Consider the following 13368-nt stretch of genomic DNA (forward strand, 5'->3'; position numbering starts at 1 on the left):
ATATAATATAACGATAAGGATGTCTTATTGTACATTATTTTTATTGACTCACTATATAATTTATGATTTTTCTATTAAAATCACATGATAAAATCATCATACTTCAGTTCTTATCCTACAAAATATTAAACAACAATTATTAATTATCTTGAATCACAAACACCAAATTCCCGCGCGTCGCGGGCTGTTCCTCCCTAGTATATCATATACAAACCAGAAAAATCTCAGGATGAGGCTGTAAACGAGTTTATCTTTTATTTTTTTTTTCTTGAGAAGTACTTTCATTATTTGTTTCAAGAGCTAATGCAGGATATCTCTTGAGCTTACGCAAAGCTGTATCTGCAAGAGAAACCTATCACCATTTGCAAAGTTGGTTTACAAGAACTTAATTTAGGTATCAAGTTTTGCAAAAGGTCCTTATTATTTCCGAGGCAAGAAAGGAAGTGGGGATATAGGGGGCAACCACCCCAAAACCCAAGTTTTAGAAATTTACGTTTTTTCCCTCTTCAAATTTGAAACTTTTTAAGAATTTTGTCCATGAATTTACGTCTTTGTCCCTCACATTAGCTTCTTACTAGCATTTTGCGTTGATTTCATAAGCTTCATGTCCTGTTGTTGCTCCTTTATTTATTATTTAATTTGTTCAGTAAATTGTACTTATATATAGACTTTAAAAAAAAGTTTTTAAAGATCTAAAGAAAAGTAAAGAAAATGTTCGATGGAATGGAATTTATCCTATATGGGCTTACCATAGGACCCCGAAGAAATGATTGCCACAATGAGATCAGCAGATGAATAACCCGTGAAGGGATGACAAGGTTCTTTGTCCTCGGTAACTTGGGGGAGATAATCCACCATTTTCTTGTCGTCTGAGGGATGTCGCCATTTAGCAGCAAATGGGTTATAGGTTTCCCCAAGGTGAGGCAAATCTGAGTTCTTCTCCACCATTGCTTTGGCAGCCCCTACATTTGCAGCTAAGGCCACGTGATGAACAGCAGTGCAGCCATGTGTGTCTCTGTCTTCAAGCTGCTTCTTATTTAGTTTCTTGACCATTTCCACCACAAACTCTGACTGGCCACAGCTCGCCGCCACATGAAGGGCAGTCATGCCAGGGTTGGAGAATTTGCTTGTCTTGGCCCTTTGTGTCATTATCAAAGATGGCTTTAGCGTCTTTCCAATTCCCTTCCATTGCAGTTCTGTATAGTTTAGGCTGATTGGTTGACTCAGCTTTATCCTTTTCGTCTTTCCAATTCCCTTCCATTGCAGCTCTGTATGGTTTAGGCTGATTGGTTGACTCAGCTTTATCCTTTTGCCGATCTTATAATTCTACCATTTTGGCTGCCGGCAGATTCGGAGGAATTCAGAAGGGACTCGTAATTAACAAAAAGAAAAATTAGTGATCATATCTAAATAAATAATATCATGCAGTTTCCATCAATAATAGTACTAATAAAGTCCAATATATTTTGTTATTCTTATTAGTGTCATTTTTTTTAACTTTCATAACACAGCATAACTTCTAAGTTTGACCATCAGATTTCTAATTATACTAGCATTCATTAAGAATTTGTTGCAAATACAAGAAGCCCTAAATTTCTCCACGGATATGAAACTCCCTAAAAAGTAATACAAATATTTGCACACTATTTTATTACTCTTAAAAACTTATACAAAAATAAGGTTTGCATGCTTATAACTAAAATGATTGGCAGGCCGGCTTAATCAGGGCTGAGTCCATATTTCTCCAAAGCTAGATGCTTAGAGATTTGTGTGGTTTGAATTTTCTGAATTGAGCGGACAGGTCGAGTTCGGATTGATCTAACCTAATTTGTTGACCATAGAGTAGCTGGTCTAAAGAAGATTTTGAAAAATTTTTATTTTATTCACCACACTAATAATGCACAAGATTTATGTGATACATACATACATTCATATATATAGCCTAGGAAGTGAAGAGTTCTATTTTGTTTTCTTTTTTTTTTTTGGGTACTAAAAAGTGTCAGAGCTGACAATTAGCTTCCAATCTGTAATTTTTAAAACCATGTTTGAAAAGCATCGGCCACAATATAATTTAGTACGAGAAACTAAGATCACAGGGTTATGAATCCAGTGCAGCGAAGATTCAAACCAAAACTTTCCAAATCAACTACGAAAGAGAACATTAACTTAAAGCTATATAAAGTAATATAAATTAATATACCAGAAAAGCACAAAATGATTAATTCTTACCACCGTCCATATTTTTCCTGCTTCTCAGAATTCCAAGCACATCTTCCTTGGTCACAGTCTCAACAGCCGTCTCTACCTTGCTCACCACCTCACTTCCCACGATGGCTTAAAGGGAATTAGCTCTATACGTCACGTTAGTAAACTCGTCCTAAAAGTCCCACGTTTCATAGCCAAGTGTTGCAGTCAAATAATTCAATCTGGATAACTCAAATTATATGGTACGTACAAGACAAGACAGTCGCAATACCTTAGCAACACTATGGACCAACATAAAAGCAGATTCTCGTGAAAGAATTGACATCAGACATTGTCATTTTGGATCAACTTACAATCCAAAATCTATGGGGAGGAAATAGCATCATCATCATAATGAAGGCTTTTTTTCTTTTTCTTTTTTTTTAAATTTGAGTGTCCAAACTGGTATTGGCTTAGACTGGGACTTTTAGGACTAGTTTACTAACGTGACGTATAGAGCTAATGGTTAACCTCTCAGCAGGGAAATGGGGCAGGTCCCTGAGCGGTTAATGGCCATGATTTGGCCTCAAATTTTTGTGCGGCTGAGATTACAAGTTGTAACTCGATTTCCACGCCATGTGTGGGCTCCACAAAAATTTGCTTTAAAGTTACGGCATGTGCAAAAAAAGTTACACGATATACAAAGAAAATTACGCGCAGTTAATAATGACCAAAACCGCCTGGGACGGTTGCAGGTGCAACCGTCCGTGCCCCGAGTCCTCTCAGCAGGTGTCTCCGCCTAAATCCTAATTGTAAGTAGGTTAAATCATGATAAAGTGGTCCTTGTCAAAACAAGTTTTCGAGAGAAAGGTAGAAATACGAAAACGTATGCTTGATGAGAAGAGCAGCAGCTTGCTTGACTGCCTTAGACGTTCCTTTAAAATAAATGGGAAAAAAAATCTAATGGTCCCCAAAACAACCATTATGACTACTTTATTGCAAAGTTAAGGAAGCCGAAAAGCGAATCCTATTTTGATCACTATGGCTTTGTCATAAAAGTAGCAATCTTTGGTTTTGGTGTATGATTCTTCTATATCATTTTGTGTACCTATAGTACAAACCAAAATTTTAGGGTTCTAATAATAATAATCAATGCGTGTAGAGTTATAGAATTGAAGGGATAAAACAATCACTTGAAATATATGTTGGAGAAACGAAAATAATCAACTTACAATATTATTGAAATCTCAAACACTAAAAAAAGTTTCACCACAATAGAAAACTTGAGAAACTCTTCTAAAATCTTTCTACAAAACATCCTAAACAATGTCTTATTTATACTCTACCAAACTTACTAGGAAAGAAATCACTTACATAAAAAATTATTTAACAAAACACAAATTCCTAAATCACACAACTACTAAAATCTAACTCCAATAAAACTAATAAATAAATAAATAAATAAATACTTCTATGCTTGGTTTTGTTTGCTAACATATATGTCATTCTTGTTTCAGGCCTTTCAACGGAGGATCCCAGAAGGGTAAGGTCCCCAATCTGGTGGCGTTATCATAGTCCTGAGGACCATGATCTGGTAATCCAGGAATGACCAATCCTAGCAACCTAGAAAAGATCACAGGCAATCCTTCTCTATACTCCATTCCTCTCGTGAAAGGGATAATGAAGCTCCTAATCAGCTCGTAAACGGCATTCAAATGCTTGGGTATAACCGACAGCGGTGAAAAGTAGTTCTTGTTTGGTTCTTCCTCTAGAATCTGTTTCGGTTTTAGTTCCAAAATAAGAGAAAAAGAATTTATAAGAACACTCCCATAAAATAATACAAGGAGAAAAAACTGGGGAATAGATAAAGAAAGGAATAAAGTTTTTTTTTTACCTGCCCTCGGTAGCGGCTGTTGAAGTATAAACAAAGGCCAAAGTGCTTGAACATGAGGGTTTTGTCATCAAACGGTACTCTTGGGACTATATCATTGTTGTAGACATATCTGCAATAGTTTACACCATAAAATCTAAGCTTGTCCTTCATAAACTCCCCAAATTGCTCATCTCCAACTCTAGGCTGCCCGAAAGTGTACACTCCTTCCATTCTTTCCAATAGCTCTTTTTCTTCATGTAAAATCAGTATGGCAGGAAACAAAATTGCCAATGCCCCTCCTAAGCTGTGTCCAGTTACCACGAATTTTGCATTCTGATTTTCACTCAATCTATTTCTCAAAATTTCCCTTATTGTGTAATAGGCATAGTCTTTTCCACCTGAGCCTTGCTCAATTTTCTTAGGCCAACCCCTTCGTTTTTGTAAGCCTAAGGCTTTCATAAATCCAGCATGAATCTTACCCAGACCTTCGATATCATACCACGAAATATCCAAATCAGTACGCCAATCATCAGCTTCAAACGGTTGTGTCCCTCGAAATGCCACCTCAATCAGGTTAGAATCAGCACTAGTTATTTTGTCTTCGAAAATGATGGCTTGTGTTGTGTATGATTCCTCATAATCTGAATGGAATGGGTAGACAAGTTGTAAATTGTAAATCAAACTTCAGAATTGCATTACTTTGCTAAAAGAGTTATTCGTTTACTGTCAATAATTTCTCAACTCTTGACTTACAATATTGTCCTGAATATTTTGGCTTTCCATGAAAACGTAAACGCATGCATCAGCTTAAAACCAGGAAAAACCTTGGAACTTTCACTAAAAAATTCCAAGTTCAGGGAACAAAAGACTGAGTAGAGAATTTGAAGTCCAACTTGTCTAAATTCATTAGTTTCCTTCATATATAGTCAGCTTTTGCATTTTTCTTATATCAAACGAAATATATAGGTTGTATTTTCCGGTAACCAGGAAACTTGTTAATGCGCATTTTGACATGTTAAAGTATGGCCATCATTCATGTTAATTTGCAACTTAATTATACGCATTATCACCACTACACTAGGAGACCAAAATGGTCAGCAACAATGAGTGGCAAGAAATGGTTGTCTTTTGACACGAAAAAGAAATGAGTAAAATTTCACATAAAGAGGAGAACGGAGCCACTGACCATTCCAAAAGTTGAAGGAGCCCAAGAATTCCATCTGCAAGAGTAGAATTGGAAAAAAGAGAAAAAAATGACTTGAAACTTGTTCCAAGCAATATAACGTGAAACTTGCATTGCATGTCCTGAAATTGTATATAAATTACCTGCCAGTGATCTGTGACCACAGTTTTGGCGAAGGCTTCATTTTCATAGGCCAATTTAGCGGCCATTATAGACAAGGCCGCACCATACCTCTCGTCATTAGCTTTGATCCTTCCGTCTAAATCCACTCGCGTGTCCACATTCGCAACTAGCGACCTAAAATTTGCAGCCGACCTGTCTGGCTTTACTACATTTCCTGCAATTAAAGCATACACAAGGCCATTCAGTTACCATATTATTTGGCTCGTTGCATGAAATAAACAACGATCTCCATGAAACATATACAAGATTTCAATGGCCGTCATCATCATTTTTTTTCTCTAGCTAATCAAAAGTTGCCTTCCACATTTTATTGATCTATATCAAATAGAATATGATTTGACACCAAAAATTAGTGCCTAATCCAGTTTCCCTGTGTTGCATAATAATATGCTTTTGCATGCAGCAATCAATTTACGCCTATGATTTTCCGGCGAGGTAATGGATATGAATTAATGGAACATCCAACATAAATAAAACAGAAATTAAAACAAACCCGTAAGAAAATGCAGTAAAAGTCCGCCAAAGCCACCATTGCTGGATGGATAATTCAGCAACAGCTCCAGAGTAGATCCTAGGCCAGCCAAAGGTGTTTTCAACTGAAGGAGGAGCATCTGGGCCACGACAGACACAAAAACTACCCATCGGCGGCGGAGGCCACTTAGGCTGTCTGCCTCCGGGGCATCAAAGAAGTCTCTTTTGTATAATTCGCTTGAATAGAAGATGCGAAGGAGGTCGCTAAAACCAGCTTCTTTCGGATTGAGCAGCAAATAATCTTTACAGAAATCTTCTTCGGAAGGCATATCTAGCTTAGAAGCAATGGTACTCATTGGGTAGATAGATGTGTTGTTACCTCAAAGTCTCAAGGATCAACTGATTTCTAGTTCAAACTTTAGCTATGTGATAAAATTTCTATTGCTGGGTAGATGGTTAAACGATGTGGTGTTTTCTTGAATGAGAACCATTGCCCTGCATATATATGTATTTATAGCCGAGTAAGATCATTAGCAGTCGTCGTCGCAGTTTGAATTTGTCAAAAAGATGACATTCCACAGATACCCAAATTAATGGTTCTCACGTGCAGTATATACGACAACTGTGTAAATGTTTGGCATTTGATTAAAAGTAATTACCCACCATTGATGAATTACTGTAATAAGAATGACCCAGCATGATGTGAATTGTCTATCTTTGCAACTAAGATGGGTTAAAAATGATGTAGATGAAAAGGGGAGAAGGGGAATGTAACTGAAGAAAAATAGTGCTTAGAATGGGGTATAGGGAAGAAGACATGTTCAAAGAGGAGACAAATCGTCACAATCACGGTCAACTGATTGTTCAAAGTGTAAAGAAGAAAAGTAAACCTCAACCCTAAGACCAATGCTTGGCGGCCGAACTATAGATATAAAGAAGTCAATAAAACAACAAGATTAAGCATAAACAATTAGCTAGATATACAACTCACACTAATGCCCTCCTACGTTAAAATACTTTCCAAATTTAATTTTACTTTTAAAAAAATTTAAAGACTAAAAATCTTTCTTAACTAATGTCCGTTGGATATCTGTTAGATAATCTAAACCAACAAAATTTCCTAATTAAGCACTTAATTTTCAAGGAGCTACTAATTAAATTATGATCCAAATACAATTGACCAATTTATTATTGATTAAAAAAAAACACATCAATACTTCCCAATGAGTCGTCTACTTGTATCCAACCGCAAGCACTTGCCGCCTCGTTCACTACTCGCATATTTAACTATTAAATTAGCTTTGGAATCTAAGAAATTTATTTTCTTGAAAACAATATGAACAAGTCAGAATTTGCGATCGCCAAACCGATGTTTCTTCGTTATCGCTCATTTGGTCATGCGCATAACCCACAATCTGAAAACGACTAGTCAGCAGGCTTTTGCCATAATCTTTTTTCTTTTTGGGTTCGGGGCCGCTTAGCCTACCGTTCTTATCCTCGAATAGGCAAAGCGCGAATGATCTGCTAGTGGTGGTCCATTTTTTGTTTTTTTTTTTTTTAAGTATTGACTGAAATAGTACTTATTTGGAAAGGACCAACTTTGACTTGTTTATCTCACGCGTAGAAAAATTTTTTGGGTTGAGAAATTTTGTGTACATTAACTCAACCACACAAGCAATCTGGATGTAAATCCCCAGTCCAACATCAGCTGCCAATTATCCTGAGTTCATGATAAATACAGTTAGTTTTCTTAATGCAATTAACAACTGCACTTACCCCCCATGACGAGCAATGATTTTCGCAAAGTAATCTACTTTTATATGCTAAAATAGTTTTTTAAAAAAAAAGAAAGAAAAAAAATACAAGTCTTCTTAAATCTAGTTGATGTTTAAGTTTTTTAGTATCCCTTTTTCTTGAATTCTCGTATTTCATATGCTAATGGAAGTAATTAACAGATTTGTTGTGCTCAATAGAGAAACGTAATCGTTTGCGTAGTTTATTTATTTTGTACCCGTATTTCCTTCATTTGTTAATTCAATTGACGTGCTAGTGGGCCTAATATGTTGTAGCCCTTCTAAATCCAAACAAATTTTGTTTATGTTATTTTTCTTTTTCAAAATCAAAAGCACAAAAAAAAAAGGAAAAAACATGTTAGCTACCATTCTTGTGAAAGAAGCTTTTTTTTCTCTTTTGTTTTTCTGCACAGTATTATGACAATAAAGATAATATATATATATGACAAGGTGTCGAGCCTGTGCAATAATAAAAATAGAACATAACTACCACTAAAAGCAGTCAATAATTAATCCTAGGTACTGGAGCAGGGACTCTGGGTGTGCAATGGGTTACTTGATTTACTCTGTCCCCGAAGAGTTTGCTTAATCCGATATACCAGAATTAATTAATTAACAAAATTTACTAAATAGTAGACAGTGGCAAGCAGGGTCGTCTCCTCAGGGACTGGGGATATTTGTCTCTTTGAGATTTCAATTGGTAAAAGGGGGATTTTATCAGAATGCAACTAAAAACAATTAAGCAATTCAACTAAAAATAAATAATTAACTAGCACGAATACAGGCAGGAATTAAATCAATGATAGATTAATTCTAGCCAAGGATAAAACTATTCAGACACAGTCCACTTACTCGATCATTGATGCAAGAGAGATTCACTTAACTTATTAATAAGTTAGTTATAGTCGCCGACGAACTCTAACGACCAATTTTTCCTTAATTTATTGATAACCAAGATACGACCATTGATTACCCCTAACCAGAAAATACTCCTAAGTACGATCATAGGAATTAATTTTCCAATTGTATTAAGATCTAGAAAAACCTAACCCCAATCAATAACACGCTACGAGGGTTATTTAAATTAGATCGCACGTTTCCCTAGTGTGTAAACACGCCAGTTGCCACTAATATTAATCAATCAATAATTACAAATTTAATTGACTAATTTGGCAGGAAATTAATAAGTCACATTGAATATCGGGCCCTTGACATCCAATTAACAAAATAATCCCATGAAAATTCAAATAGGCAACGCGCAAATATTAACAAATTAAGAAACGCGTGAAAAATAATTAGATCTCACAAATATTTGGGACTGTGCCGTCGAGTTGATCCTTGACTAGATGAAAGACTTAGCCACGCCGCATAAATAAATCTCCACGCAAATTAATTAATTGCAAAGGCATCACGTTTTTTACTTGGAAGCGAGAAATAAAAGATGTTTTCTCCATTGGAAAATATTGTCGAACAGTAAATGTGCGGCTGACAAAGAAAAAGAAAGAAAAAGACTAAAACTCTTCTAAAAACTAAGCCCCCAAGCCTCTGTACGATTGTCCCTTTTTAAAGCCAAAAGAAAGATGAGTAATGCTATCCCTGTGGTCCCCGCCGAATTGGGAGTCAAAGAGCCAAAGAATTGGAGCTTGTACCAGCCAAAATTCCTCCTTGTTTCCTATTGATAGTAGGACTCCTTGTACCAGCCACTCCTCATCAGCCAGAGCAAATGGAAATCTGTTTCTTCCCTCTTGTGGGCTACGTTGACGGAGCTTTGCAGAAGACTCCTACCAAGTGGAAATCTGTTTCTTCCCTCTTGTGGGCTACGTTGACGGAGCTTTGCAGAAGACTCCTACCAAGACTCCTACGTGTGAAATAATTTGCTTCAAAAAGTTCCTTCTTTTTTATAATTTTTTGCCCCATTCCCTGAAATTAAGTCCAGATACCAAATATAAGTAGATATTAACAATTAAAACAATATTTGGCAGGGACAAGGGGAAAATTAATAATAAAATAACCGACAATTAACACCCCATCAATATATATATATATATATATTCTAAACTCGGTATCCCCGAAATACAACACTGTTTGATTTTGCATTGTGTTGTAGTTGATATCAATCGACCAAAGACATTGGTTTGTGTGAATATAGAGGGTCGAAATTGAATCTCCTCTTGTGTCTTGCAGCAAAGCTAAGGGAGAGTATTGACTGAAATCTAATGATATAACAAAAAAATGATTTTTTTTGGGGGGGGGGGGGGGAATTTGATACATAATCTAGAATAATTTCAGCAGCATCAATGTTTTTTTTTTTTTTTAATCTGGTAGCGGAGGAGAATAGGCTAAGGAAGATAAAGTCCCCAATCGGGTTAGATTAACATAATCTTGAGGACCATGGTTTGATAATCCAGGATTTATCAAACCTACAGCCCGGAAAAATATGCCAAACCACCCTTCTCTCAAACCACCCTTCTCAAAACTGTAAACTCCTTCCATTCTATCCAACAGCCATTCCAACTCATGCAAACTTGGTATAGCTGCAAATAAGATTACCAATGCAGCTCCTAAGCTGTGCCCAGTGACCATGAACTTTGCTTTCCTATATATTTTCACTCGATGATTTACTCAACTTTTCCCTTATTGCATAATACGCATATTCTTTAGTGCCAGAGCCTTGATAACTTAGGCCAACCCTTTTCCTTTTGCAGGCCCAAGGCTTTCATGAATCCAGAATGAAGCTTACCTACACCTTGAAGATCATACAACGAAAGGTCCAAATCCGTGAGCCAATCATCTGCATCAAATGGATTCGTCCCTCGAAATGCAACCACAATGAGATCCCGATTAACTTTCCTGTCTTGGAACATCATGGCCTGTGTTGTGTAAAATTCCTCGTAGTCAAAACTCAAAAGTTTGGAATGGAAAATAAAAATAAAAATCTAGGGAGCAATTTATTTTCCTAAACATGTTGTTTGGTTAAATAAGAAACTTGACCTAAGAGTTTTGCATTTGGTTTCTTTAATTCCTGGGTCGAGCGCTTACCAACTTATAGAATGACTAAGTAATCAGCTCATCCTCATTTCATTGTTCGTGGTATATGGAAATTTTAAAGTTTATATAAAGTTTTTTTAAAAAAAAAGTTTAATTTTCGTAAAGAAACTAATGAATAATAATTGTCATTTTCATGGGATAATACATAGCATTTCTCAAGGTTAGATGACTCACCTGGCCCCCACCCTAAGCCCTTCATGTCCCTCCAAAGAAATTGAATAATCATTTAGACATCAAGGTGATCTACTGCCATCAACCTCCACCCTCTAAGCCACCTATTGTTTGCTGATAATTATATATACATATATATATATATTTTCCAGTTTGCCGTGTGTTATAACAGATGCAGCGGAACAGAAGAACAAACAAGAGCAGACAAGAATAACTTGGGGGAAATCAGATTTTATTAGGGTTGTAATCGGAATAGTTTACAGACTAAAATAAGGTGTATATATATACAACCAAACAGATTGGACCCAAAATAGGCCCAAAACAAGACCCGAAACAAAACAGACACGGTAACTAATATATACCGTAAGCAGCGAAACCCCCGTACAGCTCAACGAAGATCGAAGATCTAATTCAAGGCATCTCAACACCGTGTTTAGGCAAAGTCTAAGCAGCTGGTTGTGTATAATACTCGTATTTGCAATTTTAAATGCATTATTGGAGTAGACAAAACAAGGTCAACATCAATGAATGGCAAGAGTAAGAGAAAACTTTCAGATGAGGAGGAGAAATCAGTGATCACTTACCACTCCAAAAGTTGAAGCAGTCCAAGAATTCCATCTGCAAAATAAAATTTGGAAAAGCAAGCAATTTGATTGATCAGGAGTCAGGACCATGATACATGGGATTCAGGCAAAAAAAAAAAAAAGGAATTTAGGAAATCTTGGACAGGCCATGTCCTGAAATTAATTACCTGCCATCGATCTCTCAATACAGTAGTTATAAAGGCTTCATTCTCATAGGACAATTTTGGGGCCATTACAGATAAGACTGCACCATACCTTTCGTCATTTGCTCCAATTCTGCTGTCTAAGTCCCATCGTGTGTCAAGATTTCCTATGAACGACGTGAAAGTTGCAGACAACCTATCTGGCCTCTCCACCTTTCCTGCAAGCAATTAGAATATGTTATGTTGATGAATAAAAAGATTACGTCTCCCATTGGTTCGAGAAATATAGAAACAACGGTTAATATGTAAGTAAGGGTTCAAGACCTAATGACTTAAATTTTTTGGTCAGAGTTGGGTTCTTGACTTATATATTAGACTCTTTGAAGGACTCTTTGGAAGTGTTTTCTTCTATCAAAGGTTGGCAGGGGTCCAGAATGCAGTTTGAATGTTGTAGAAGAGTCGGTTCATGTTTGAGAGAAGAAGTGACCTTAGGTAATAAAGTGACTTACATATTGGACTCTTTGGTGGACTCTCGAAATGTTTCCCCTATCAAAATACATTTTGATTATCTCACATCAATTTAACTAAACTAAGCGATTCCCTCAATTAGGCATACTGTGTCATATAAGCTTTCAAATAGGACCATCATATTCATCTTAAGCTGACTTTTTCTTTCAATCTTCGTATGGTCTAAATCTTAATTGTTTCAAAGGAAGTAAATTGAAGATATCTACTAATCAAAGGAAGTAGATGAATACCATCGTTGACAAGATATGACATAGTTTATTTCAATAAGACTTCTAACTCATGAACCGACGAAATTCTCTCCCCTCTTCGCATAGCGAAATTGGTAGTTGTCCGAATTTGAATTTGCATAAAAAAAACTCGTAGTCTATTTGACCCAAAAAATAATTGTTCTCCAAGTTTTTCACATGGGTATGTGTTATATAATATTAGAAGAGATTAACTTTGGATTAATTAATCTTCTCAACCGTGACCGGGCACGATATGGATTGTGGATCTTGTCTGAACACGATTAACCTAATTTCTGGGATATTATTTATTTTGGACATGTTAAGTAGCATCTGTTTAATACGTACAAGTTTGAATCTGCAATGAGAGACACAAAATTTTTTTTTCATTTTTTAAAATAAAAATCGCCTTTTTTTTTTTTCTGGTGTCGCGTCCTTGCAGTTCTTAGTTGTCCAAGGCTATGTATATCAACAACAATGTGCTGCTAGCTAGTGGAGGTTTTGTCTTCTTTTGATTATGTGGAATACTTAATTGAATTATCAAACTTTGACAAATAACCGAAGCTTGTTTCTCTAAAGGTAATTTTTTTTTTTTTTTTGAAAATTCAATAGATTAACTTCACCAAATGGAAACGCACTTTAATACACTTGAGGTAGTGTCCAATTCCCGGGAATTTCTAGGCTTTACCTGCGCACACGGAAGGAAAAGATCAAGAATATGATTAAGGGACTTTCAGAAGAGGAGTATGAAATTCAATTTCGTATCTATTCAAGAAGGAGAAGTGAGAATCCCCGTCTTAACAAGTAAACAAAGAATCTCTCAAGGAAGAAACTTGCCCTACTTGCACTTCTGGATGAATGTTGGGCTTGTTTACTTGTTTTCTATACTTATTATGGATTCTAGGCAAAATAATTCAGGGCTTGACCTGTATTGGTGTCATTTCAATTATGCTGGAAATAAACAAGTTTATTGTATCTTTTAA

At 36.1% G+C, this 13368-nt stretch overlaps 3 protein-coding genes across 3 annotated transcripts; all 3 read right to left on the reverse strand.

Moving 5' to 3' along the window:
• Positions 1 to 735: 735 nt before the first annotated feature.
• LOC113711218 (uncharacterized) lies at positions 736 to 1149 on the reverse strand. Its single transcript, XM_027234395.2, has one exon. The coding sequence runs from the start codon at positions 1147 to 1149 to the stop codon at positions 736 to 738; it is 414 nt and encodes a 137-aa protein (XP_027090196.2).
• Positions 1150 to 3389: 2240 nt separating this feature from the next.
• On the reverse strand, positions 3390 to 6443 carry LOC113712067 (triacylglycerol lipase OBL1). Its single transcript, XM_027235344.2, has 5 exons — positions 5917 to 6443; positions 5384 to 5577; positions 5244 to 5277; positions 4079 to 4698; positions 3390 to 3959 (listed from the first exon to the last, which is right to left on the reverse strand). Exons 1-5 carry the CDS (start codon positions 6248 to 6250, stop codon positions 3687 to 3689), a joined length of 1455 nt encoding a protein of 484 aa, XP_027091145.1. The 5' UTR covers positions 6251 to 6443; the 3' UTR covers positions 3390 to 3686.
• Positions 6444 to 10000: 3557 nt separating this feature from the next.
• Positions 10001 to 12413, reverse strand: LOC140016006 (triacylglycerol lipase OBL1-like). Its single transcript, XM_072068859.1, has 4 exons — positions 12392 to 12413; positions 11658 to 11851; positions 10428 to 10557; positions 10001 to 10221 (listed from the first exon to the last, which is right to left on the reverse strand). The coding sequence occupies exons 1-4, from the start codon at positions 12411 to 12413 to the stop codon at positions 10001 to 10003; spliced, it is 567 nt and encodes a 188-aa protein (XP_071924960.1).
• Between the last annotated feature and the right edge of the window lie 955 nt (positions 12414 to 13368).

This window comes from Coffea arabica, chromosome 10c (genome assembly GCF_036785885.1).
Source record: "Coffea arabica cultivar ET-39 chromosome 10c, Coffea Arabica ET-39 HiFi, whole genome shotgun sequence".
Classification (NCBI taxonomy): Eukaryota; Viridiplantae; Streptophyta; class Magnoliopsida; order Gentianales; family Rubiaceae; genus Coffea; species Coffea arabica.

What these genes read in the sequence shown, in the direction of transcription:
- LOC113711218 (XM_027234395.2), bottom strand. Translation starts at nt 1,149, where the DNA reads ATGACACAAAGGGCCAAGACAAGCAAATTCTCCAACCCTGGCATGACT.
- LOC113712067 (XM_027235344.2), bottom strand. Translation starts at nt 6,250, where the DNA reads ATGAGTACCATTGCTTCTAAGCTAGATATGCCTTCCGAAGAAGATTTC. An exon ending in TTTACTGCATTTTCTTACGG is followed by an intron (nt 5,578 to 5,916) that starts GTTTGTTTTAAT and finishes CTTTAATTGCAG; the next exon opens with GAAATGTAGTAAAGCCAGAC. An exon ending in CTCCTTCAACTTTTGGAATG is followed by an intron (nt 4,699 to 5,243) that starts GTCAGTGGCTCC and finishes CATTCCATTCAG; the next exon opens with ATTATGAGGAATCATACACA.
- LOC140016006 (XM_072068859.1), bottom strand. Translation starts at nt 12,413, where the DNA reads ATGTCATATCTTGTCAACGATG. An exon ending in TATTGAGAGATCGATGGCAG is followed by an intron (nt 10,558 to 11,657) that starts GTAATTAATTTC and finishes TACACAACACAG; the next exon opens with GCCATGATGTTCCAAGACAG. An exon ending in GTATGATCTTCAAGGTGTAG is followed by an intron (nt 10,222 to 10,427) that starts GTAAGCTTCATT and finishes TCTTATTTGCAG; the next exon opens with CTATACCAAGTTTGCATGAG.